General features: G+C 52.9%; 9 protein-coding genes across 9 annotated transcripts; 4 read left to right on the top strand and 5 right to left on the bottom strand.

Moving 5' to 3' along the window:
- Positions 1-161: 161 nt before the first annotated feature.
- GUITHDRAFT_152447 (hypothetical protein) lies at positions 162-1,390 on the bottom strand. The gene is made up of 7 exons (XM_005833197.1): positions 1,276-1,390; positions 1,056-1,220; positions 856-1,006; positions 745-813; positions 621-699; positions 528-572; positions 162-479 (listed from the first exon to the last, which is right to left on the bottom strand). Exons 3-7 carry the CDS (start codon positions 873-875, stop codon positions 375-377), a joined length of 318 nt encoding a protein of 105 aa, XP_005833254.1. The 5' UTR covers positions 876-1,006; positions 1,056-1,220; positions 1,276-1,390; the 3' UTR covers positions 162-374.
- A 189-nt stretch (positions 1,391-1,579) lies between these two features.
- On the top strand, positions 1,580-3,576 carry GUITHDRAFT_163027 (hypothetical protein; the record flags this gene model as incomplete). Its single annotated transcript, XM_005833196.1, has 8 exons — positions 1,580-1,965; positions 2,015-2,105; positions 2,153-2,187; positions 2,239-2,347; positions 2,498-2,572; positions 2,619-3,191; positions 3,233-3,490; positions 3,544-3,576. The coding sequence occupies 8 exons, from the start codon at positions 1,580-1,582 to the stop codon at positions 3,574-3,576; spliced, it is 1,560 nt and encodes a 519-aa protein (XP_005833253.1).
- Positions 3,577-4,926: 1,350 nt separating this feature from the next.
- On the bottom strand, positions 4,927-7,216 carry GUITHDRAFT_86788 (hypothetical protein; the record flags this gene model as incomplete). The annotated part of the gene is made up of 5 exons (XM_005833195.1): positions 5,360-7,216; positions 5,276-5,317; positions 5,132-5,182; positions 4,992-5,084; positions 4,927-4,937 (listed from the first exon to the last, which is right to left on the bottom strand). Coding segments are annotated over exons 1-5 (1,968 nt in total), but the record flags the coding sequence as incomplete, so codon positions are not given.
- A 332-nt stretch (positions 7,217-7,548) lies between these two features.
- GUITHDRAFT_94387 (hypothetical protein) lies at positions 7,549-8,839 on the bottom strand (the record flags this gene model as incomplete). The annotated part of the gene is made up of 4 exons (XM_005833194.1): positions 8,607-8,839; positions 8,358-8,549; positions 8,057-8,307; positions 7,549-8,005 (listed from the first exon to the last, which is right to left on the bottom strand). Coding segments are annotated over exons 1-4 (1,077 nt in total), but the record flags the coding sequence as incomplete, so codon positions are not given.
- A 1,908-nt stretch (positions 8,840-10,747) lies between these two features.
- GUITHDRAFT_50426 (hypothetical protein) lies at positions 10,748-11,341 on the top strand (the record flags this gene model as incomplete). Its single annotated transcript, XM_005833193.1, has 2 exons — positions 10,748-11,223; positions 11,269-11,341. Coding segments are annotated over 2 exons (549 nt in total), but the record flags the coding sequence as incomplete, so codon positions are not given.
- Positions 11,342-11,672: 331 nt separating this feature from the next.
- GUITHDRAFT_107880 (hypothetical protein) lies at positions 11,673-13,391 on the bottom strand (the record flags this gene model as incomplete). The annotated part of the gene is made up of 13 exons (XM_005833192.1): positions 11,673-11,732; positions 11,786-11,929; positions 11,983-12,093; positions 12,143-12,187; positions 12,234-12,308; positions 12,357-12,410; positions 12,466-12,498; positions 12,545-12,606; positions 12,651-12,699; positions 12,771-12,919; positions 12,968-13,019; positions 13,077-13,128; positions 13,258-13,391. The coding sequence occupies 13 exons, from the start codon at positions 13,389-13,391 to the stop codon at positions 11,673-11,675; spliced, it is 1,020 nt and encodes a 339-aa protein (XP_005833249.1).
- A 1,411-nt stretch (positions 13,392-14,802) lies between these two features.
- GUITHDRAFT_152445 (hypothetical protein) lies at positions 14,803-16,255 on the bottom strand. Its single transcript, XM_005833191.1, has 9 exons — positions 16,117-16,255; positions 15,924-16,071; positions 15,754-15,878; positions 15,387-15,702; positions 15,256-15,339; positions 15,132-15,214; positions 14,999-15,089; positions 14,922-14,954; positions 14,803-14,842 (listed from the first exon to the last, which is right to left on the bottom strand). The coding sequence occupies exons 1-4, from the start codon at positions 16,159-16,161 to the stop codon at positions 15,655-15,657; spliced, it is 366 nt and encodes a 121-aa protein (XP_005833248.1). The 5' UTR covers positions 16,162-16,255; the 3' UTR covers positions 14,803-14,842; positions 14,922-14,954; positions 14,999-15,089; positions 15,132-15,214; positions 15,256-15,339; positions 15,387-15,654.
- Positions 16,256-17,746: 1,491 nt separating this feature from the next.
- Positions 17,747-17,947, top strand: GUITHDRAFT_152442 (hypothetical protein; the record flags this gene model as incomplete). The annotated part of the gene is made up of 1 exon (XM_005833190.1): positions 17,747-17,947. One exon carries the CDS (start codon positions 17,747-17,749, stop codon positions 17,930-17,932), a length of 186 nt encoding a protein of 61 aa, XP_005833247.1. The 3' UTR covers positions 17,933-17,947.
- A 4,428-nt stretch (positions 17,948-22,375) lies between these two features.
- GUITHDRAFT_152441 (hypothetical protein) lies at positions 22,376-24,052 on the top strand. The gene has a single exon (XM_005833189.1). The coding sequence runs from the start codon at positions 22,795-22,797 to the stop codon at positions 23,176-23,178; it is 384 nt and encodes a 127-aa protein (XP_005833246.1). The 5' UTR covers positions 22,376-22,794; the 3' UTR covers positions 23,179-24,052.
- Positions 24,053-24,587: the final 535 nt, after the last annotated feature.

The raw sequence follows: 24,587 nt of genomic DNA, 5'->3' as shown, positions 1-24,587 counted from the left end.
AAATTTCGGTCAGCTGCGTCCTGTCCCCTTCCCTTCCCTTCCCTTCCCTTCCCCCGCCATCTATGCAATCCCCGCCCTCTCTCCCCTCCCTCCCCTCCCTTCCGCCCCCAGCTTCCGCCCCCAGCTTCCGCCCCTTCAGTTCCTGTTGCATCGAATCTTTTAAATCTTCAATTTTATTTCTGTATTGCCGGACTCTCGTCCAAGCGAGGTAGCCCCCTCCCCCTTCCTATCCAAGAAAGGCACCAGTGATGGAAGACGCGAGCAAGGGACGAGGACGAGGACGCATACGGCACATCCTAGAGTCACTAGTGCTAGAGTCTTATTGCAATGTCGCTCTCATTATCTGACTATCCTTTCACTTCGCGGCTCGAGCCTCAACACGGCGCTCGTTGCAAAGTGACGGAGACTGGGTGCTTGTCGGGTTGCAGCAGGGTGAGCCTGACGCTGCTGCCGATGGTGCCTCCCATAAGGATTCCGATCTGCAAAAGGAGGATCACTCCAACGCAAGGGACAAGCACGGGATCTACTCGCTCCATCGACTTCCCCTCAACCGGCTCCTCGTCGATCTTGACCTTCGCCACCATTGCGCTCAATGCAAGTGAGCAAAGCAAGAACCTCACCAGAGCCATGCCGGGAAAGATCTTCTTCGATCGCTCTGCGGGAGAGCCCTTGACACAAGCGATGACTCGCAAGGCACCACTGCGAGGGCATGAGACCAGCAGCCCACAGGCGGTCATGCCGCACCTCAGATCCTCGTGGCAACATACGATGCCGACCCCCCCTCGCTTTCCTTGACCCGCCGGCTGTTTTGTGCTGCCAACGCCATGAGCTTCACTCGACGAGGTAGAGGAGCACCTGGCAAGAGAGGCATTCATCGTCTTCGCTTCCGGCACCGCCTCTTCTGCTCAACGTTTGCTTCAGAGGAGCAAAGACAATTCATGTTCCAAGAATCGTCATCAATAAGGGTCTGCAGATATGTTGGGTAGGATACATATGGACAGCAGCACTGTAGCAAGAAGTCGATTCAGGTTAGGATGGAGGGTAGGAAGTAAAACCTTGTTTGACGGACTGAGTTCTCCTTGGCTCACAGATATTCCCGAATGAATTCTTTGATGGGCTGCAAAAATCCCAGCTCATGATGTTTATCTGCTCACTTCAACCGATGACTGTCAAACTGCTTGCGATGATTTCTGCGCGTGCAGGGCTGGAAGATAACACAGCTAGAGAGCAGCTAGTGAACTTGTGCCATCTGAAACCTCTCTCGCTCGTTACCACCTTTTATGCCCGATGACGTCCCCTAGAAGCCTCGAGGGCCCTCGGATACGCTCATGTCTCCTCCTCTCCTTGCTTGCGTACCAGCGGCTGCATCAGCATCGCCTCGCCATGGCGACTGTTACAGGAAGAGAGTACTGGAAGGGGCAATCCAGGTACAAAGCTCGGAGATAGGGTGATGGTGGGGTAGGTCAAGTCTGGGAGGGGTCAAGGGTCAAACCTATATAAAAACAGGGGTACTCACCAGGGTCCATGGGAGGTACAAGGGTATGGGGGTACCAGGTACGAATAGACCGTTGGATCCTCTATGGCGGAGACCGGTGCTGCAATGCGAGCCCTCGCGTCGCATGGTCGCCCAGTGGAAGAGAAGAGCCCTGGCATGTCCTCGCGCCCTCTCTCGCATGCTGAGCTCGCCCCTTCTCGTACCTCTCTCTCCAACGAGAGCATCAGCTTCAGCAATCGCATCCAGAAACCAGCCACTCCCGGACTGCAAGCAGGCAACACCTTGCCTGCATGGTCATCACCCCCCAGAAGCGGGCATGCCACGGACGCTCTTTCAACTTTCTCCAACTCGAGAGCATTGTCCTTATCAGATCATGACAACATCTCCGTTGAACATGCTAAAAGGATTTTTCTTCAATCATGGACTTCGCACGTCGAAAACATCAAGAAGTCCATAGAGATGAGCGAGCGGTGAGGTTCTTCAAGCCTCTTGTCCTCGACTTCTAATACATTATGAAAGACAAGCACATTTGTCGAAATACGACGATGTGCTAGCAGACTGCTGCAAGCGATCCTTGGCTAATATCAACACGGACACATCTTACTTTCAAGTTAGTCACGATCTCCCTCTGTGTACGAAGATCCTGATTTGGAGCAGATGACGGGCAAGGTAGAATATCGACATCTGCCCAGGTAAGATTTATGCTGACAAGGTTTCTTTGTCAAGAGTAATTCACATTCCAGCCTGATTGAGAACGCAAAAAGTTACACCACGAATCCCAAGTATACAGAGTGGCAGTCAGGCATTTTGAATGCACTTCCTTACTTAGAAGGAGCACTGCAGAAGCTCAAGGTCCTTTCTTTTCTCACTCAAAGCGTGTTATGGTGATTGTTGATGCAAGCGTGTTATGGTGATTCGTTGATGCAAGCGTGTTATGGTGATTGTTGATGCAAGCGTGTTATGGTGTATGTCGCGGTCAGCATTGTTGTGATGGAGTTGCAGGGGCTTGAGATTCCAGCAGCCGAGAAGGACATCATTGATTCAATTCGAATCGCCGTCAACACGCCCTTCATGCAGGCATGAGACGTGAGCTGCTGCTCGACCTCCAGTGATGTCTCAGCAGATGATCAAGTGCAAGGAGAAGCAGGCAGACCTGCAAAGCAAGCTCAACGTAGACAACGACAGCACCTCGTTCCCCGCGTACATGCAATCACTGTACAACGAGTTCCAAGCGTCTCATCGAGAGCGGAAGATGCAGAGAGCGTTAGACCTGGTGCAGCAGATTGAGCGAGCAGTGGAGGACGCGAGCTCCAACCTCTTGTCTCGCCTTGAGACCTACGCGGAAGCGAAGAAGATGATGAACGCAGCCTACGACCCCAACAACCCGCTGGACACAGACGACTACGAGCCTCCCCATAGCCTGGCGATCTCAAGCCTCGAAGGGAAGCTGCGAGAGATTGAGGTGCAACGAGCACGTTGGCAAAACGACCTCAACGTGCTCAACGAGATGAACCACTCCGACAGCGTCCTCAGCCACCTGCATGCTCAAGCTCGCGCAAGTAGCAACAGCCACAAACGAGCTCTGCAAGAGTTGGACACAGCAAACGAGCACGTGAAACATTGCTGGGATAGTTTGATGGATGCTCAACGGAAAGCTGCTGAAGCCGAGAGGGAGTACATCATCGCCAAGCTCAAGGTAGCCCTTAAGGTCTTGCGCGCCCCTGACGCTCCTAGCAGGAAGAGGTGGACCAGCAGCTGATCAAGGACGTCAAGGAGCATATCGACCAGCACCGCCGCAATCTAGAAGAGAGCATCATCAGCTGCGACAAGTACTGTGACGTGCTGAACAACGTCCGGCAATACATCGACTGTCGCTGGGAGCCCTGGAAGCAGATCGTGAGCAACGACACGAGGCAGTTTGTGACGGAGGTGTGCGAAGTCTTCGCCATCACCGAGAAAGCCTTGGGCGACTTGATCGACCGCAAAATGGCGCAGGTGGAGTACGCAACTAGGGAGGAGAAGGAATGCATCGAGAAGTATCACCGCAGGTGGGAGCAGTTGGACCCCGGAGCAGACAGTGAGAAGGTGAAGGCGCTTGAGGCGCAGCGGGTCAAGGAAGGAGCGCACACGGATGCAGAGAGGATGATCAAGTCGAAGAGCCGTATGAAAGAATGCCTGGAGCTCTGCCGGCCCACCATTGAATCCTTCGGGATTGGGATCGATGGCATCGAGCGGAAGGCGATGGTGGAGGAGTGGGACAGAAGGAGGCTGCGGCTCTACCAGGTGCATGGCATGGAAGCAAGGCGGGTTACTGACAGAGCAGCAGGAGTTTGAGGGCCTCGTGGAGCCATTTGTGATGAAGCTGAACATTCTCAGTCAGACGGAGGATGAGGAGCTGAGTCAGAGGGTCGGAGGGAGTGGGCGAGCCGTGAGCGACGAGGATCTGAAGCGCATCAACGGGTTCCTCACGCAAGTGCCTCTTCTCCTCTCTGTTCCCAAGGGCTGCTCCTCCTACCCGGGCCTCAGCGAGAAGCAGCATAAGACTGCCCGAGACATCCTCTCGCGCTCCGATTACCTCCTGCAGGCATTGCCGCTACTTGCTCCCTCTTGTGCTAACACCGCGGCAGGAGTTGTCGCGTCACGCGGGACACGCGCATGGAGAAGCGACGGCTCGGATGCTCGAGGGAGGGCTGGAAACTGTGCGAGAGTTCATGGCGAGCATCGGGAGCTACCAGAACTTGAGCTCAGAGAGCCTGCCGCACTCGTCGCCCTTGTTCAGTCCTCCTCGTCGTAGAAATCGTGTCGAAGAAGTTTGAGAGGGAGGTCAAGACAGGGAGAGGGCGAGGGAGGGAGAGTGAGGCTTCATTTCAATAAGTCATGGTATCAATATTTCACGCAACCCTTGGGCCCTCCTTCTACGAGACTCAAGTATCTTTCCACCACGTCGCTTTCGGCCAGTACAGGCGTCGGTAGCTGAGCATCCTGCACATCTGGTCATGACGTTGTTGCCCTCACATGCTCTGCAGCTCTCTGCCCCCCCACCTTCCCCCCACTCCCCCCTTGCCTCTCCAACCTGTCCTCACCTTAGCGTCTCTTACTAGCAGATCGCAAGCTCCAACATACAGCTCCAAGTTCATCCCATGGAGTCGCTGCTAGGTCGTCAGGGTCAGGCGAGCTGAGGCGTCTCACCTTGTCGACGGTGTTGTTGCGGCGGTTACGCGAGCGGAGGAGGAGGGCGAGGAGCTTCAGAGCTGACTGCTCTGAGCTCAGACCTGCGGCTGCTCAGGCATGCGAGCCTTGCGCGGCCAACATGCTCACCGGGGAACTTGGGTCGCTTCTGACCCACAGCGAGGAGAGCAGCGGTGAGTTCTTGTACCACGGCATGCTCGAGGTAGCCGGGCAGCGGCAGGGAGGCGAGGTCGAGCGGCCGCTTGTCGAAAGGCTGCAGGTGACAATCAAGTCAGGGAGCAGGGAGGGAGGAAAGGAGATGGCGGACCAGCTTCACAGGAAGCTTCAGGTTGACAAAGTTCCAAGGTTTGCGCATGAAGCGATCCAGTTTTTCCTCGGTCAACATGCGGTAAATCTTGTCCTGTTGCTCTCACTTCACTCTTGTCTGCCTCCCTCTCGCCCTCGCACCTGATACTTGACGAGGTACATTCGCTCAGCCAGCGGAGCATCATACGAGGGCTGCCATCAATCAGTCAACGAGAGGCCATGAGGTAGCGGGAAAGGCAGGTGGAAGCAGGAGGGTGTCAGAGGGTTTGCATAGCGTCTCGTCACCTTGAGCAGCGCTGCTTGGATAGGCAGCTTTTGTCCCGTTACCTGCTCGTGTGTTAGGAGGAGATGTCAGGGTCGCACACTTACAGCATCTTCTCCTGGGCCATCGAGCAGAGTGACGGGGCAGTAGCCCCTGTACTCCAAGCTCTCCTCTCCGACTTTCGCTGCCTCTCCTTCCCCCAGTCGCCGAGGAACGTGATCAGGGAGCGTCTGGGAGTGAAGGTAGTAGGAGGGAGAGGTCATAAGCTCGAGCAAGTGCTTGGGGGAGGCGCAGAAGAACCGACCAGCGACCTCCAGCATGTTGCTTAGCCGCGCGTCGGGTGAGCAGAGAACAAGCTCTTCCTCCAGCTTCCAGGCGACGGGGCAATAATCGCCAATGATACTTCCATCCTCCTCCTTCACGCAGAAGTTGCCCCTCTTCTCCTTCAAGTCCTCTCTCCTCATCCAGCGCCTCTGCTCCGCCAGCGGTGCTGGATGCTTTAGCTCCCTCCTCATTAGGTACTCCTGCCTCCCCTTCGCCGCCCGCCTCAGCTCGCCCAGCACCTGCCGGTGCACGCTCGTTCGGTTCCGGCTGGCATCCACCACCTCCTCCACGTCCTTGTCCCTCGTCAAGGTTCTCCTGATCGCCTGCATCTCGCTGTCTGCTCGCTCTGTTGAGAGGCTTGCCAGCGCCTCCCTGACCGCCTCCTCTCCTGTCAACAGAGGAGGTGTCTCCTCCACCTTCTCCTCCGCTTCCTCTTCCTCGGGATCTGCTGCGATCCTCCTCCTCCTCGGTCTCTCGAAGAATCCGTCCTCGCCTCTGCGCATGAGCTCCTTAGTCGCTCGCTCCCTGCAAGCCTTGTCCTCGAGCTTCAGCAGGATGACTGACGTCACCCCAACATCCGCCTCCTCCATCTTCTCCGCCTGCTGTTGCGATCGAGGAAAACCATCCAGCACCCACCCGGGGTAACGATGAGCTGCCGCACAGATTGCCTGCCCCAGAAGCTCCTCGGAGACTTCCAGGCCCTTTCTCAGCTCATCTCCGATCCTCTTTGCCAGCGAAGAAGCATCTTCCAGCACCTCACGCACGACCCGCGCCGGCGTCAGGAGCACAAGGCCGAGGTCAGCAGCGATCGCCTCTGCTAGCGAGGAGCGACCGCTCTTGGGGGGTCCAAGCACGACGATGCGCTGGAAGGCGGGAGGAGGAGGAGGGGGTTGCAGCACAAAGCGAACAGGATCGGCAAGAAAGCTGCGCCTGGCAAGTGCGTCCTTGCAGAGGTAGATGTGAGGGCCGTAGGCGACGGCGAAGTTGAGGTCGCTGATGCAGGAGGGCGCGAGGACCCCTTCCTCCTCCAGCAGCCTCACTGGACACACCATGCCGAACTTGGAGAGGCGGCGGACGCGAGTGTCGAGGAGGGTAATTGCCTTCTCGCGAGAAAGAGGAAGTGGAGCAGCGAGCAGTGACTGGGGGTGAGCAAGGAGCTTACCTATGACCCTCTGCAGCCATCGCTCCTGCTTCTCCTCTGATGCGCTTGCTTGCATCTTCCTAACCTTCACCTCTTCTTCTCCCAGTCGAGCTGCCATCGCCTCCAGCTGACCCGTCGCTTTGCTGTTCTCTTCCTCGATCTTTCGCTTCACCGCCGCCTCGGCCTCTTGAGCGGCAGCCAGCAGCTCCTCTCCCGACGGCTTTGCCTTCGGCTTCCCCTCCTCATCTCGCGGGTTGGCATTCGGCGCCTCAATGCCCAGGTGTCTCAGCGCTCGCAGTTCCCTCCGCTGCCTGCGGGGGTCGAGGAAGGGATAGAAGGGCAGGCGATGGGGGCGAGGGAAGCGGAGGACGTCTTTGCTCCCGTAGAGCCTTCGCACCGCCTCCTCGTCGCCCATCTCGATGAAGATGGCGAGGTGAGGGTGCAGCTTCTCTCTGAGCAGAGCCTCCAGGAAACCCTCAGCCAGCGGCTCTCCCTCCAGCAGCACAGCCTGCTCGCTGAGCGGGGGAGAGCTCAGAGTAGCTTTTAACCCTCGCACGAGCTCCTCCACCTCTTCCTCGGTCCATTCTCTTTCCTCTTCCTCGCTCCCTTCCTCCGCCTTCGCTGGAGGCTTGGGAGGCAGCAGCGACTGCAAGTTGAGAACGTTGAGACCGAAGTGCCGGGCCATCTCCTCAGCTCGCTCTCTCCGTCCTGACCCCAACGCCCCCAGCAGCATCACCCGAGCAGGTGGAAGGAGAGGCTCGCGGCTGCCCAGGACAAACTCAGGAGCAGCGGAAGGCACAGGAGCGAAGAAGGAAGGGTTGAACAGGAAAGCGTCAAGCTCCTCCTGCCCGCGGCAAAGATAAATTTTCCCCCTCCAGTCCGCCGCAAAGCTCTCCTTCCCCGGAATCAGTGCTCCTTGTCGCCTCCACGTCACCGGGCAGAACTTGCCAAGGTACCCGAGTACCTGTAGCCCTGCTCGCTCCCCTTCCTCCCCGTCCTCTTCTTTCCCCTCCGGCTCCCACTCCACCTGCCTCGCTCCCCTCGCATCCTCTGAAGCAACAAATCCATAGACGAAGGGATCGACACGAGCAGCCGCAGCCTCCTGCAGCTCCTGCAGTGGGAGGGATGCAGGAAGTTTGACGACCAGGCACCCAGCAGCTTCTAACAAGCTCGTAACCTCCTCCATCCTCGCTCGCTGCAAACTTCCCGCCCCTGCGAAGGGAAATTGTGTGCCCGTCGTTCTCTCGAGCGTCGCCTCCCTCCCAAGGTCCCAGTAGAGATCTCCCGCCTACAGCCGCCCATCAACTCCTCTCCTCCTCCCTCCCCTCCCTCTCTTTACCTTCGCTGCATCCGTCCTCACGCGCCCAACAGGCTCCTCCGAGTCTTCAAGGAGGATGACGCAGGTGGGCAGCAGCTGGTGAGCGGCGAGGGCGTGCACAAAGTCAGGAGATAGCGGGGGCCCATCAAGCACGAAGCTAAGCTCTCCTTGACCCGTAGGCGCTTGACCCCATTCCCCTCCTGGCCCCTCCGACGACAGTGCTGCAAGCCTGAGCTTCGCTTTTGCCTCCTCGTCCTCCTCATTCACAGTTACTGCAAACACACTCGTCATCCACCTCCTCGACCATTTCCTCACTTCACACCTTTTTGGAGCTCGATGCCCATCTCCTTCCCTAATATCTGCATCATCAGGTCTCCTCGAATCTCTTCACCAGACAGCAGACAACTTCGCGCCTCCGCCTCCAGCCCCCCCCCCCCTTCAGCCATTGCGAGCTCAACGAGCTTGAAGCAGTCCAACCTCCTCGCAGAGTATTTGCTCGCGATCCAGTTGGCGACTGGACAGGTGAGAGAGGAGTGAGAAGCAGCAAACAAACACACGTCAATCCGCATACCTGCACTCTTTCCCGTCACTGGCGCACCGATCACCATGACGCGCATCCTCGGAGGCATAGGAGGGGAAGAGGTGTACGTGGCAGGATCGTCGATAAACTTCTGTTGGGCGACCCAAGAAGAGAGCAGGAAAATTCTTCCGAGGAACTCAGTGGCGAACCTCGAGTCTCCTACCAGCATCTTCTTCTCCTCCACCAGTGCCACCGGGCAGAAGTGACCCCATGGAGACAGCGAGCGCTTTCCCGCTATCTCAGCCACTCCCTTGCTGAGCGCCAGGGCTAAGGACGGGTCCTCGCCTTCTTCAAAGCTGACGGGCAAGGGAGGATGAACGATGGGGCAGCGGTCAAAGTTGAGGGCGAGGAGAGCGCAGCGGAGAAGCTTGTCAGGGCTTTGATTCGCGTCCAACCCCATCACGCGAGACGGCAGCGTCACCTCCATCACCTTCCCAAAGTCTCTGCTCCTCATCCTCTCGTAATACCTCGCCAGCCTCTCCTGCGGCGTCTTTCCTTCGTCCTCCTCCCGTCGCACCAGCGACATCAACAGCTCGGGAGGAGGCGTCCAGCGGACCATCAGTGGCTGCCCCTCCTCATCAACAGGCGGATCCTCTCCCTCGCCTGCTTCTGCGGGAACCAGCGCCTGGTGAATCCCGGGCGTCAAGTCAGACTCTGAGTAGAGCAGGCCCGATGGCAGGTGAAGCTTGAGCCCGGCGATGCGCGTGAGCACGTCTTCGTCGCTCATGACAGTGTGCAGGATGAAGTCCAAGCGGGGGAGCTCGAGCTCCTGAAAGAGCTCGAGCTCAACTCCTGGCAGCAGCGTGTCGAAGACATACCCCCGAAAACCGACATCCGGGAAGCGAAGGCGAGCTCGCAGGAGGAGCATGAGTGTGTCGGTATCGACTTTCTTGCCTGAGAGCAGCATATCTGCAGCTGTAGCATATTCTTCGCACCATCGTTTTGTCTGCCACAACCTCTCGAGCTCGTCCAGTTCTCCTTTCTTCGCCTCATACTCTTCCTCTGACATTCTTGGCTCACCACCACCCGTGTCCACGTCTGCGCCTTCCCCTTCCCTCTCCCCCTCTCCCCCCTCGCCCTGAACCTGCTTCTCTTTGTGAAACCCCTCCACCATTGCCCGCAACTCCGACATTTGATTGTGCATCGCATAGGTTTCAAGGGCCTCCTCCAAGATCTGAGGGAACCCTATATGAATCGCCCCTATTTTCTCTGCCAGCTTCCCCGCCAGTGTAGCTTTCCCTGAAGCAGGCTTTCCGACGATGACAATGCCATGCGTTCTACACAAGCCACACCTGCAGAAACTTCAGTTATGACATGCGTTGAGGTCTTGACAAGCGAGCAAGCTCTCATCGCATCGTCGCTGATTCTAACGCAAAGTGGCAGGCCATCAGCATGGGAGGACACGTCATCGCACCTTGACTGAAGTTGCTCCAGCATGTCGTCATCCGCGTCCCATCGATCTATCCGGAACCCTCGCACGTCTATCTCCCCCTCCTCCTCGTCCGCCATTCCTAGCCGTTGTTCAACCGTAATTCCCCGAATGTTACACTTCACATTGAACGTTTCATATTCGTAACGGTTGGATTGCCTGCCGGTCCCACAAACTTGTGAGGACCATTGAGGGGGTGGGGTACTAAGTACGGTGGAGGTAGTAAATGCACCCGTGTATTGCTCATCAAATCACTGGTATAAGTAAGGGTTGATGTGTGTCAGATGGGGTAGGGGGTAGAAAGAGGGGTGGTGTCGAAGGAGCGGTCAAATGGAGCATTGCCTCTCCTCCTCCTCCTCCTCCTCTCCTGCCCTCCTGTGCTTCTCAATCAACTTCTACTTGCAAGCTTGTGCAGCTGCTTCTTAAGGAGAACCTTCCTTCCCTCTTGCTCGTCTTGTTCGTGTAAGCAAGCATGCCCGTGATGATTCAAGATGAATACCTGGGCATAAACATGAATGACAACTGTAGAGTTGAGTACGTCACCAAGACAGGAAGACGCTCGAGCGTGAGCTCTGAAGTTGATCTGGACAAGGATGAGCTGGACAGCAGGAAGTTTATCAAAGACAAGAACGTGCGACGAGCCTCTATAGTACAGCTTGAAAGCATGCCAGCGCCGGAAGACTTCTTAGAAACGCCCGGAAGTGACAAAGAAATGCTGATGAAAGCAATTGCTCAGAACATCTTGTTTGGAGAGCTCGATCTCAAGTACCAAGAGCTCGTTGCCGAGGCCTTTGCTCTGGGGAGATACAGCAAGGGGGAGGTAGTGATCCAGCAGGGGGATGAAGGCAACATCTTCTACGTGGTCCAAAGCGGCAAGCTGAGCATCCTCAAGCGAGAGGGTGGAGGAGACGTTCCGCTGTTCAAAGGAACTTATGGCCCCGGCGATTCGTTCGGGGAGCTTGCGCTGATGCACAATCAGCCTCGTGCTGCGAGCATCTTAGTGGAGTCCGAGACCTGTTGGTTGTGGCAGGTGCACAGACGAAGCATCCAGACCTTCATCAAATCGATCGCCAAGTACGAGAAATCTATCACAGAGCAGCTGCTGTCTCAAGTCCCTGCCATGTCTGGCCTCCCTCCGGACGTCATGACCAACATCCTTGACTCTGTGCAGCTCACGCGGTAAGTCTGCTACCTCTGCTCTCTTCTTGCTCACTCTCCCCGCAGCTTCAGGGACGGGGATGTCATCGTCGGCAAAGGACAAGCGGCGGACAAGCTCTACGTTCTCATCGAAGGAGAAGCCCGTTGCTTTGACGCTGACGAGTGCGAGTACGGTCCTGGAGACGTGTTGGGGGTAAGCACATGTTGGGCATGAAATCATCTCACAGGATGTACAGGAGATGTGGAGTGCGGAGGTGACCAGAGAGTTCAACATCATGGCGGATGGCGACTGTCTCGTCTTTATGCTTGACCAGGAAACCTTGGACACCCTTGCACCGGCAACAGACGGTCGCAAATGCTCTTGAACACAATATCAAAGACTCTTCTTTGGAGTATCGGTGTTCTTCTTTGACGTATCGGTGTTTGCTGATGCAGTGAAGTCACGTCTCTTCGACAAACCCGCACAACCCTCATGAGTCTGTCATCTCCACTCCCTTGATTCGCATGTTGAAGAGCTTGTCTTTGGCCACCTGTCGTTGCAAGCTCAGGCTCATGCAGAGGCTCTTCCATCAATCACAATGACCTGAGTGATGAGCCCTTGTAGCTGCTCGATAGCAATCTTGGTCCCGTCCTTGCACATCTTGGAAACTTGAGAATCTTCCGACTTCTTGTCGCCGGGGAGGTAATACCCCGCCATTCTGCTGCTGTAGCTCAGCTGAGACTCCGCCTGGGTAGTTGTCAACTGCGATAAGAAACGAGGTGACAAGAACAGGCAGCCACCTGGTCCATCTTCTCCGACAAGTCCTTGATCGATCTCGTGGTGTAGTCTCTGTTCGAGACAAGCGACGACGACGACAACGTACTGATCCAGTACTTGTTCCACAGCAGCGCCTTGTCACAGCGTCACAAGCATGGCGGCGAAAAGTAAGCAGCAACACACAAGTAGGTGAGAGTCCAGAGACGACTTGAAGAAGGAGATGTCCAACTGCCATACAAGATGAGTGTTGTCCCATCTCACCACGTGTGCATACAGGATAGTATTGGTTCGCGTGGACACCAAAGTCTTCGATCTTGTCAAGCGGAATGGTCTGATACTCAGACGCTGCCTGGAGGGTCGTCAAGCTTACTCTCAACAGTAAAAGACCAAGTCCCACCGCATCTGGCGGCTTGTAGTTGGGCGGATAGGTGCGAAAGGCTCCGATTTCAACCTAGTGTGAACCTGTCAGGGCACGTTGTTCTCTTGTCATCATCTGCATCGTCAACCTTGCCAGCAGCCATGGTTCTGACCGGGTCAACCTGAGAGCAACTCATGCATTGTCTCTACCACCTCCATCTCTGCTACCACTATCGCCAGGTAAGGGTCCTCATGCTGCTGGTGAATCGTCTGCGTGCTGACGTCGATCCCTGCACAGCCTTCACAAGGTTGGCAGCCTCATTAAACAGCTCACCTGACAACCAACAGCCGTATCCCGGATGACTGTGATACCACCCGATAACCTAAGTTGCTTTCTATCAGCATTCAACACTTTCCTCGCCCTCTATCAGCTTCAGCTCCCTGCTCCTCTCACCGGCTCTACTCGTCCTGTTCGCTCGCAAGTGGTCTGATAGTGAACCATGTACTCGTATCCTTCATCCAGCGCCGTCACTCTCGTCTCTGTTCCTTCCACGGGCAGCGCGAAGGCGTCCATGACAACAAACGTCTTGTCTTCTAGTTTCCCTGCCATCACCCTAACATCAGACTCTTCGCGCCTCTGCATCTACATACCCTGCAAGATTCCCATAACCTCCAGCTGACCACCGGAGCGAGCATGCATAGCCTTGAGGAGAGTCATATGCAGCTGTTGATGAAGAAAAAGCAGTTGATGTCAACGTACCATTTTCAGCAAAGCAAGCGCAGATATCTTCACTTTTTGGAAGTAGGTAGCGCTGCTCGTAATTCATGTAAGAGTGCAAGATTACAACAACAATGTTGCATGAAATCGCCCCAACCCGTAAACAAAACCTCATCCCCTTCTGCCGCCAGCAAACTCTCACTGTACATGCGGCTGCACTCACTCTTTGCTCCAAGGCTTCTGCTCGCGCAGCTTGGTCTGTTCAGCAGCGTCGAAGCGATAGATTCCGTCCCCGTCCACCATGCTCACGCCATTCTCCATCTCAAATCGCTTCAGCGCCTCTGCCGCCCCTGCCATGGCGACCAGCCTCGACGATGTTGATGCAATGAGCGGGGATGAGGGCTCCAGTAGAAAAGGAGCTTTCAGGGCCCGGATCCGATGGAAGTGCGCTATGGCGGGAGGCGCGAGCTTGAGCGACTGTATGTATGCCAGGTAGGGAGGAGGAGGAGGAGGAGGGAAGAAGAGAAGAGCAGAAAGAGGAAGTAAGCGAACAGTGAGGTGGCTGGCTCTCTTCACCGGCCAGGATGAAAGCTGTGGAGAGGGAGGCGGATAACAGGTTTGAGGGTTAGGGAGGTCAAGCAGAGCAAGAAGCAAAGGTCAATTTGTCGTTAAATTCATCGCAGAACTGCACAAGTCAAGAAGGAAATCTCTCGCTCAAAAGTATGCAAGAGGTGCAAGAGGTGAAGGCTTTCAAGGGGAGGAAGAACGGGGAGGTGACGGAGTTGATGGCAGGAGGTGGACTTCTTGTTCTGTCCGAGCTGCCTGGAGGTAGTGCAGGAGGAAGAGGCTCGGATCTTCTCTCACAAGTGAAACACTTCTCAGTGTTTCTCCACCTCATTCTCTTGCTCTGCAGATGCACCAAGTGCTTCATCTGCCCCCTTTGCGAGACCCTCTTACAGACTTCTACGGTCTCTTCCTCCTCAGGTCTTCGCCCCCTGGTCTTGTCGGCGCTGAGCATCACTGGTTGCAGGTCGTGCCTTCTTCTCCTGCACATTCTGCAAGTGGGAGTCAGTCGACTGCGGATGGCACGCGGAAGATCCTTCAGCTCTTGTTCTGAACAGTCTCAAGAGGGAGAGAAACGACGATTGCTTGCAGGTCCCAGGACGCTTCATTCCTGTATCATCCTAATCCTCCTGCCTCCTGCCACTCCTGTTCTGCTTATTTCTGTTACTGCTGCACCTGCACCTGCACCTCCTCTTGTACCTCTTTGTGGACTATGTACTTGCAGGAGTTCAACAAGCTCATCAGTACGTTGCAAGCAAGTCCGGTACTTGAAAGTTTACGAGCTGTCGAGCTGTCAACCGCAGGAAAGTCTGAGTGTGGAGATGCAGCCGACAGTCTACGCCCCCAGGAAGGATGGGGAGGAGGTAGAGGAGAATCATCCGGTGCAGGTAAATTTGGACCTCTGCTCTGCTGGCGAGCAAGGCGAGCAAGTTTGACATATCTATCCAGCTGGAAAGTGCACGTGCTGTTCCTGCAAGGAGGGCAACGATCGCTCAGAGGCATGCGGCAAGCAGGCAGAGATCAACTCGCTGTGCTGAATGCGTGAAGCCTCCTCTGCAGACTTACAGACAACGATATCGCGAGCCTGACGCCTCTCCGTTGCCCGCTTGCTTGCAGGCTAGTAGCGTGACCTCTTGCTCTCTTCCTGCTCTCTCACCCTGGAGCCTCAGGTCTCTCCGCCGCTGTGCTGCTTGCAAACGCATCCTTCGCAAGTTCGACTCGAGCAATTCTTCTGCTAGATTCCGGTGGGACACATGTTTACCGCACCAGCAGCAACACTATTTTTTTCTGCTGTTCCTCGTTGTCTGCTTACCTTCTTCTCAGTGTTAATCACAATGCATCGATGCTCATACCCAGGTTCACTTGTCAAGCCTCTTGCTCACCTCCTGACACGCCTGGAGCCTTGAGGTCGAGGAGGTTCATCCCTCTACTAGCCGTGCTCTGCTTGTCCTCCGTAACCCCACGGACTCGCCCGTCAAGATCTGCCTCGCGGTCTCCACACCCTTGCTGCTCCAGTGAGTGATGATCTTACAGCCTGTCAACTTGCAAGGTGGACAGTCGATGGAAGGAGGACAGACAGGAGGTAGGGGGGGCGTCGAGATCCTGCTGGAAGCAAGGTACGTTGTCCTGTGCCTGCCGTCTGCTCACAGCCGTTGAGGTATGATCCGGAAGAGGGCTGGGAGGCTGCAAGTTTGGGGACACAAGGGCAAGGGCGAGGGGAAGTTGGAGAGATCGTGAGCAGGTACATGGCAGTGAATCTCTGCCACATCTTGTGATTGCGGAAAGCAGGCTGAAGAATATTGCTCGCGTTGCTATTGACCTCAGCCAGTTCTCCATGCCCAAGGCGGAAAGTAGTTCCACCGCTCCAGAGCCTCCCGGGTTGTTTGCTATGCGCATGTCGTTTGAAGATGCAGAACGGGGAAAATTCAAACACGAAATCTTAGTCGAGCTCATTCCCAGCAGCCCGGATCAAAACTCTAAGCAAATTTAATAATGAGAAGATCGACTATTTGAATAGGTTACAAGAAGAGAAGAACGAGAGCACTGCAGACACTCTTCACAACTCCTCGGGAAACTTGTAGTTTTCGAGGAGGCCCTCCAAACCCTGTAATTCACAATCAGCCGCCTCGCATCCACCTCTGTCCCTGCTGCTCACGTTTGAGGGCTCACGGATCCAGTAGATCAACGACGCAACAGCTGGGATGAAAGCACACAAGACAAGAATGAGGCCCGCCTGAGGGCTGAGCTCGATGTCTTGACTCCCTCGAGGTTCACACTGCCCTACAGCAGGGCATCACAACCTGCCCCCCTCCTCCTCACCTTCACCGTTGGGAAGCTTGTGAGCACAGGGCGCCCCCTCATCCTCATCCTCCAATCCAGCTGGAATCTCAAACTGCCCAAAGTAGGGTTGTCCCTGACCGTCACCCTCGCCCGCTCCATCTTGAGCAGGAGCAGCCGAACCCTCGCCGGACCCCTACTCACATGCGTCATACATCATGGGCGAAGACAACTCGAGAACCTCAGCAGCTTGACCCTCTTGGAGGGAGACCTTCTTCACTTGCATCTTAGAACCGACAGCTCTGCTCGCTGAACTCTTGATGTTTGCCGCACTCAATGTCGCAGACTTTGCATGCAGAGAGAAGACTACAAGAAGCAGCCCCAAACCTCCGGCGACTGCAGGCAACATGAGGCGACACGAGCAGCCGCACACGGAGCACCTGACAAGAGGCTTCTCCATCCCTGCCGTGTCAGCAAGCCTTCACTGCGCGATCTCCTAGAGTCAATCAAGACCTAGAGACACAAGTCATGAACAGAATGATTCCCCTGCTAGCCTCCACCTCGTACTGCGAGGTCATATTCATGGTAGCGCGCTGAATACGACGAGCTCCGCGGATAGGATTGCCAACTGTATCCCTGGCCTCTGACCTGCACCAGCATATTCCAGTGAGATTCACTATCTCAACCCTTGTTAGGCCGGCTTTCAGTGATGACACTTCAAATCTGCTTCCAACCTTGATCTACGTCTACGTCCACTAGTTTGAAAACAGTGGCTACGCTCTTCATCCACGAAACAACAAGTAATATCAGGCCCATTGGAACAAAATTTAATGTCAATGAAGCATTTGGTCAGAGCCGGAAATATCCCGAATGAGGAGAAAATCAAGAATTCGCAATGAAAAGGAATAAATTTCAACCAAAAGCAATAGCATAGGATTAATGAGGGAAGAGTTCAGAGACAAAATGAGTGAGCAGATTGATGAAGAGGAAGGAGGAGAGAGCAGTAGTGTTGACAGGGAGAGTGCAGCAGTGTTGACAGGAAGGAGAGTGCTGGATGGTTGCGGTTGAGGGAGGAGAAGTATTCGATGGACAAGCAGCACTAGTTGTCGAAGAACACCGAGCATGGAATAGCTATTGGATACGAGAGGAGCGGGATGAAGTGTGAGGGAGTTTGCAAGAGGAAGGGTAAAGAGAGCCCGCGACTTCTCGTCCTTGCATATGCTTCTGCCATTTTCGGTCCAAGCAGTATTTCGGGAGCACCGCGCTGTATGAGTTCAGGAATGAGCTCCTAAACCATTTCAGCAGTTTGAAAATTTATTTTGAAATTACAAATTTAAGAGGCAGAAGCTATTCCAGAAACAAATTCTCTTGGTCTTGAGGGTGGGGATGAGGGTGATGACTGAGCTACATTCCGTTATGATGTATCAGTGAACGGTTACGATGTATGTGTACAATTTGTCAAATTAGAGATATTTGATTATTTTTCCAATGATTTCAAATTTATCAATAATATTCGAGGATAATACCTGAAAATAACTTGACGCCAGGAATAGAGCAACAGAGCTTTGGGGTACTTATGGGGTATTGTAGGGGTACCCCCAGGAAATCAGAGGGTGGGGGTGAGCGCACCCGAAATAGCACAGGGGGCACAAAAAGAGGGGAGGAGGCAAAGTTTCTCAAACCAGAGGTGAGCCATGCATTTGATATACCGCATATTCATCGCAGAGCTGTTGGTGTAATGTGTATGCATGGCAGAGCTATATGTGTAACATCCTGTTTCCTTGTTGATTCTGAAGTCTTGACAAATATTTGAACGCATTCATTTGTCTGCTTACGAGTTCTTTTCAATTTCATCTGATCATTTCGTCCAGATGTTCCAGACCCTCTACGGACAGACTGCTGCTGCGCTCTACGCCAAGGCCGCCGGCCAGAACGCCCAGGCCCGCCAGCTCTACAATGCCTCTGCTGACACCTACTACAAGGCCAACGATGCTGCTGCCTATGACGACTGGGTCCGTGCTCGCAACCACTGGGACTACTTCTACAACCGCTCGTAAATTGTGATTGTAGTATTGATTCATAAAAGCTTGTAAAACTGATTACTCCTGGTAAATTTGATCACAACAAAATCATGGATAATTGATTGTGACACATTTCCTTATTCGCTGGAATATGACATTTCTGGGCATTCTCACTAATTGCAGTTCACAAAGCGTCTAGAATATCCAAAGCTTTGATTCGATTAAAGATGACAGCCTCAATGCGTCAGATTCCTGGCCGTGGCTTTTCTATGAAGTTGTTCATTCAAGAGAAATAAACATAGCTCAGCATCAGATATCTCGACTTGGACTCCCAGGGGTTATGCCCGGGTGCACAGTTGTGGTTGCTAGTTACTAACCTCCCCGACCATTACATGACTGTTTCAGAAAGTTTCGTACTGGATGATTGCTTGCCGCACTGTACTGCCATCTTTTAAGTGCTGCCTTGCGATCGCCGGGGATCATTTCACTCGGATTGAACTGTGAAGCTTCGCAGTTTGGCCGCCCCCCACACTGGACCTTCAGACACCCACTGAGATCCAATCGTCGGGGGTTGAGGCCCACGTTTGCCCTGCACCAAGCCTGTTTACGGTGCTACTGTCAGATGTCCCCAACACCCTTTGTGAATTTGAAATTCAATTTGTTTAACATTTAGGGACTTGCAACAACAATGCCTCTTGTCTGGATCCATTCATTTAGTCTAAATTTTTTATATCACTGCCACTACATTGTGTTGAGTTGAAAATGTTGTACTGAAGGACTAACCTGTGTAGAGTATATCAATGATTGATGTGAAAAACTCAGAGATGCTCTCGCTTTTGACAGCTTCTCACTCTATCATCAGAACTTGGAATGCATTGCACAAAAAAGTTTTTTTGTGAAGATTCTCAGCAGCCCCTGTACTGCACGTCCTTTGCCACCGAATTCGAGGGCTACTCAAGAGAATGAACCGCTGGAGACATGATCGTCAAATACCAATGCAATCCATCACATTCCTTCTGTCTTTTTCGCAGGGTCCAACATGAATGTATCGGTATTGTGCAAGGCCGTATGAATCATGAATTTCATGTCCCAAACGATTCCAATTACTCGCTAGTTGCCCCATCATGAGCTTGGCCAGAACTGAAACATACAACTCTTTCAGATTGTCAATCATGTGCCAGTACACGTCATCTGAATTCAGTATCTTATTCCAAATTTTGCCATGTTCGCCCAATAGTCCAGCTCCATTTGACTGGCGTGAAACATTCAAATAATACAGATCAAATAAGCCACGACTCCTTTTAATGAAAAAATCAAGCGTCAGCTGACTATCAGAATTCACATAAACATGTTTCGCTTTGAGGTTTTGCAGAAGGCGGATGTATTCATCTACCGAGACCAACTCTGTTTCATGGTACTTGTCGCCATGACGAATGAAGACAGAAAATAAATCGCATGGCACACCTTTGGGATATAGGTTAACAATTTGCGGTTCAACATATCGTTTGTACAGGAAAGGGCGAACGCGTACGACATATCTAATCAGTTGTGACATCCAATAGTGCGGATGTTTTTTTGAGAATCCAAACAACCCTCCATTCCGAGGTACATCCATGTAATGATTGTATAGACTTCTCACTCTTGCATCTGTTAGAAAAATAAAGTTGGAATTGTTAATATTTTTTGTTTGTACAGCACGAATATATTCGGGACTAAATGTGCAGTTAGATAATCGTTGAAAATAGCAATCGGGTAACCTAGTCCCACAGAACTGTGATGACTTTGGTGTCCATTCCCATTGCATTTCAGGATCATCGATAACGACACATCCAGCTTCCAATCCATAAAGCAACGAAAGTGCACGCAAATGAAGAAAGGAACCTACTCCACTCGAAAAGTACCAAGACAAAACTAAGAATCGTTTGCCTGCACAGGTTGGAGGATTCTGCCATGTTGTTAGAGAGTGTTGAAAGCTTTCACTGTCATTGAACATTAAGTAACTTTCCAAACTCAAATGCTCAATATTGACTGTGGAGGGTCCAGAACAATTCAGACGTGAGGAAGTTTGTGAGAGGTTACGAAGCAAGATCCAATCATCAGCTGCTTTTGTCAGGCTGTGCAGGCTCTTCATGCATTGATCATACACTAGAAAAATTGTACATATCATTCCAAGAATACAAGTATACCTAACATTTCGCAACGCTCTGCTCAATTCAATCAACCTCATTTTCACCTATTGATATCCCAAAGATGATCGCGTGGGATGTATCTATGGCGAGGTTCCCCCGCACCTCAAAATGCCCATGAACTATCACGGTGCCATTATCACGTTCAAGTAACGTGATCAACTCTTCAGTCACCTCAGGCTGCAGCCAGTGCGGTTCCGGGTAGTCTGCCGCCTGCCGTCACTAGTGTAGTACCGCCGGCCGGGCCCCGCCTTGCGCGGCCCTGACCGTGCCGGTGCGGCGTACCCGGCCAGCCCGCCAACGGGGAAAGAGTCCAGTGCCACCGGCGTGACTCGGACCCCGGGCCCCGGGCGGCGGTCACAGTACTACTGTGACGGTCAACGCTGAAATGACCGGCTGAGTTGGAACAACCGGGCATTTCCCAAGTTGCGTCACTCACGGTGGGTTTCAACAGCTCTTGAAGCGGCGACCGGCCGCGTTCCCACCCTACAGTCCCGGCCGGCCGGGCCAGTGCCTGAGTACTTCTTACGTTGCCCAATCTCCCATGCTTGAGTGACAGCTGCCAAGTGCCACGGTGCAAGCGATTTGAAGTCGCGAATCTCCGTCTTCTTGCGAAGGTGTTTCAGTGGCCTCAGCAACAGGCACCGGAGAGCTCATCCGACCTGCAACCTGCCCCTGACACCCCACCGTCCGACCTTCAGTTTGCCTACTTCAAACCGTTTGAACGTCAGTTGCCTTATAGTGCTGGAGGGGATCATCGGATGGGTTCACCCCGGCCCCGCAGGAGGGCTTGGCCTACACCGCATTCTGGACTGCGACTGCCAAGTTTCTCAAATGGGCGGGAGAAATTGCCATCTTCCAGCATTGGATTTTACCTACACCGCCACTCTTCCACCGGATCAATTCTGACACCGAGCTTCGAATCCGCCAACCGCAGCAGGCGGACGCTGGGGATGTTGTCCCCATGCTGGCTGCCTTCTTGGACACTCACAGACACTTGATGGAGCTTGGCGGAGCTTCCTCAGGCGTGCGACAATGACTGGATCCTCTCGCCTGATTGATTTGGGACGCCTGGTAGTATGCTTTTCATCCCCGCCCAGCGGGAGCTCACAGCTCAATCCCTCAGGGAGTTTCCTCGGTCTGCAGTATTCGGGCTGACCCTTCTGAGCGCCAGAGATCTTTCTTGGCGCATCACTCCAGCTTCTCTACTTCACTTCGAGTACCAGGCCACCCGGTTGATCAACTTGTGTCTCAGTTTACCTCTCAGCGCACGATCTGACACTCAATCATGGAAAATACCAGCCTTGGGATTTTTGAGCAGCAGCCAATCAGCTTGGTGGCTGCCGCTGACAAGTTTCTTCATGGATTGCCGGGTGACCTTCCGCCGCACTGCGATAGACGCCGGCATGCGTCTCATTCGGCGGCGGCCACAGCGACATTGCGGGCATGGCGCGGGGTGAAGTAATGGTCCAGCGCGCAGTTAAGTGAAATTATCAGTAAAGTTTGAGGAACAGCAGTGGGCAGGATAGGTTTGAGTAAAGCTTGGTGCAGGTTGTGTGAGGGGGTGGTGTTGTCCGTGGGGTGGTTGGAGAGTATCTGAGGGAGATTTCATAATTGTCAGCAAAGGTGGTAGGTGGAAGGAGTACCCACCTAACGCTATATGGGCTGACTGGGGTAAAAGGGGGTCAATTGGGGGACGGGGTGTGGCCTGCTGACCCACAACGATTTTATGAAGTGAAAAACTATGTTTTCGTGAATTTGTTTTGTAGAACCCCTCCTTTCAATCCGTTTGATGGTTGCACTTATTGTGACGCATAGAGGTTAATTTCCTCGAACAAGCCCTTAATAAAGTCAGGGTATCATCTCACCTTAGTTGGTTCTGTGCTACTACCCCCCTGTGCCCCCATGGATGACTGTACCCCCGCCTTGCCAAGAATATGAGGGTTTGGAAGGCCACCCCTACCCCCCAAAGTTCGAGGAGAACAAATCTACCTTGACATAATGTGGGTAGGGTGCTGGAGTAACCCCATGTCATGCTGTTATCTGTACTAGTCCACACCCCTACCATACTCAGCAAGTTTGATGTTTCGAACCAATTTACCCCCACCCACCTTCTCTAGCATCCATCGCTCTTCATCCACCCAGGTAAACTCTACCACCCTCTAGACCCCACCCATCTAGAATCCTCATCGAAAATTGCACCGGTACAGGTACAAGCCACCCACCCCACCCCCCTTCGTTCGGACTCTCATCAGCTTCTCCCCGACTAGGTCAACCAGCCCCTTGTTCCATTGCGCTCATTTCATTTCAACACACCTGGACCTTTCTTCGTGAGCTCGCTCTCGTCCAAGACTATCGCCTGTATTCGTGAATCGGGATTGGAGTATTTCAAGATATCTTTTACTGTTTTCGACTTCAAACGAGGTTTCGATTTCTACATTTCACTTCCCCTCCAAGGTCTATTAGAACTGCGTTTTCTGCTTGGGTATTACTTTCGCTTGAATCTTGGCAATTTAATCTTGATCTGAAACAGAGGCAAATTTGATTTTACAATTTTCATTGAGGAAAGGAGTTTGCACCTTGAATCTTCGAAGTTGGGAACATTTGAATTTCGGAAAGAAGCGCTCCTCTTCGCCATCAAAGTTTTCCTTGTACAAGAAACACAGATTTTGCCAAAATTCAGCTAGATTGTTCTGTGCTGCATCAGAGGTGATGAGCAACCTGCTGCAAATGAGAAAAGCTGCTACTGGATACTTGCTGAGGTCCGTATTATCTCCCGACCGGGTATCGGTCGCCAAAAACGGCTTGACCGCGTCTAGATGTTTTTCAACTGCAACAAGCGTGCAGTTCAACGACAACGAGGAAGAACCTCCCTCTGAATTTCAAGGGTCGTCAACCCCATCGATATGGGAGTATGCCCCAGAATGGTGTCAAGAATACGAGCAGCACTCGCACAAGTACGATCTCATTCAATTTCTAGAGAAGCATTGTGCAGATCACTGCACTTGGCAAAATTCTCAGAAGAAAGTCTGCCCTGGGTCATGGGCAGATGGTTTCCAGAAGCGCAGGAAGAGGTTTGTGTGGCCTCCGCGGTAAATGACTATTTGGCTTGTACAAACATGTAAATGGTGGCCTCGGAAGAACCAGTTGGTTGAATGACAGGTGATGGATTGATTTCTTGTAAAAAGGGTAATCCCTGTGCACACATATGCCATTGTAAAAGCCTCATTGAGAGGTTTTATTCATATGCAAAATAAAGAATTGTTGATCTGGATAGTTGTTTCAAAACGTCCATCAACTTTTCGTACGAACTTATTGCCTTCCCGGTAGCGAGTTTAGAAAACGTCTTCTCTTTCTTTGAACCAAGCGTGCCCAGCTACCTGGCAATACGGGCATTTGCACCCTGTTTGATGCTCCCTCGTCAGGGGGGAGATAGTATTTTCCATCAAACCCGGTTTCGATTTTTGACTGTTTATATTTGCTTTTCCATTCTTGAAAGCATACATTGCTGCCTGCAATGCGAGAGTCTATATCTTCGATTGTCACAGGTTTGATTTGCAGTGAATGTTCTCGTTGAATACCTCCTACCAATGCATTTTCTGGCTTCAGGAAAGGAATTCTGCAACAACTTTGTGCTATACGATTTGTCCGCATGGCTGGTTCCCTACAAGCAACGTCTTAGATAAGAAAACAAACTCTTATTCTATTCCATTACTAAATTTCAACAATGACGAGACTTGCCAGAATTTTCAAGTGCATTTGATCACCGAGTACACATGAGGCATTGTCACGACCCGTTTCGTTATCACAACGGGTTGAAAACACCACATGTTCTTTTGAAGTACAGGACTGACAATCTAAATTCTGATCATACTAAAGACCTTGCTACTATTCAGGTGTCGCCTTCATACTCGCCACTATTTCCCGCCGCTCCCCTTGCTCTTCTACCTGTTGCAAACTTGCCCAGTTTGGATTCGGAGGGAGATTCTGTTTGGGGCGCAAAGACTGGGGGATTGGATAATAGAGTTTTATATTTCCCTACCATAGATTTTCAGAAAGGATTATTTTCGGTTTTTATAATGAAGTAAAGATCAACAACATTTTAAATTACTCCACGATAGAAGGGAGGGCCTCCCGTCCCCCACATTCGGACGGGCCCGGCGACCGGCCAACGTCCGGGCTCGGGGACTATAGGAGATGAAGACTAGACCATGTTTGTTGTTAACCCTCGTACCCCTCCTCCATGTCGTTGTACCCGTCTAGACTACCATGATTTACAATCACTTGCACCCCTACTTCCACTACCCCCTCCTTGATTCCCTCCAGCCACGAGTTTACTATGTGTAGTAAAAAAACCTCCTTGGATTTCTGATAGGAGAGTTACTAGGACCCCCCCTAGGAGCTCTCTAAGATCAAGGAAGTAAACTTCTTACAGGGGTATACACCCCTACCCCTAATTCATGGTTTGGCAGTGCTACCTTTAGGGGGTCCATATTGGCATGCAC

This window comes from Guillardia theta, assembly GCF_000315625.1.
Source record: "Guillardia theta CCMP2712 unplaced genomic scaffold GUITHscaffold_31, whole genome shotgun sequence".
Taxonomy (NCBI): domain Eukaryota; class Cryptophyceae; order Pyrenomonadales; family Geminigeraceae; genus Guillardia; species Guillardia theta.
Note: the sequence above shows the minus strand (reverse complement) of the source record. Positions and strands in the feature narration are given on the sequence as shown.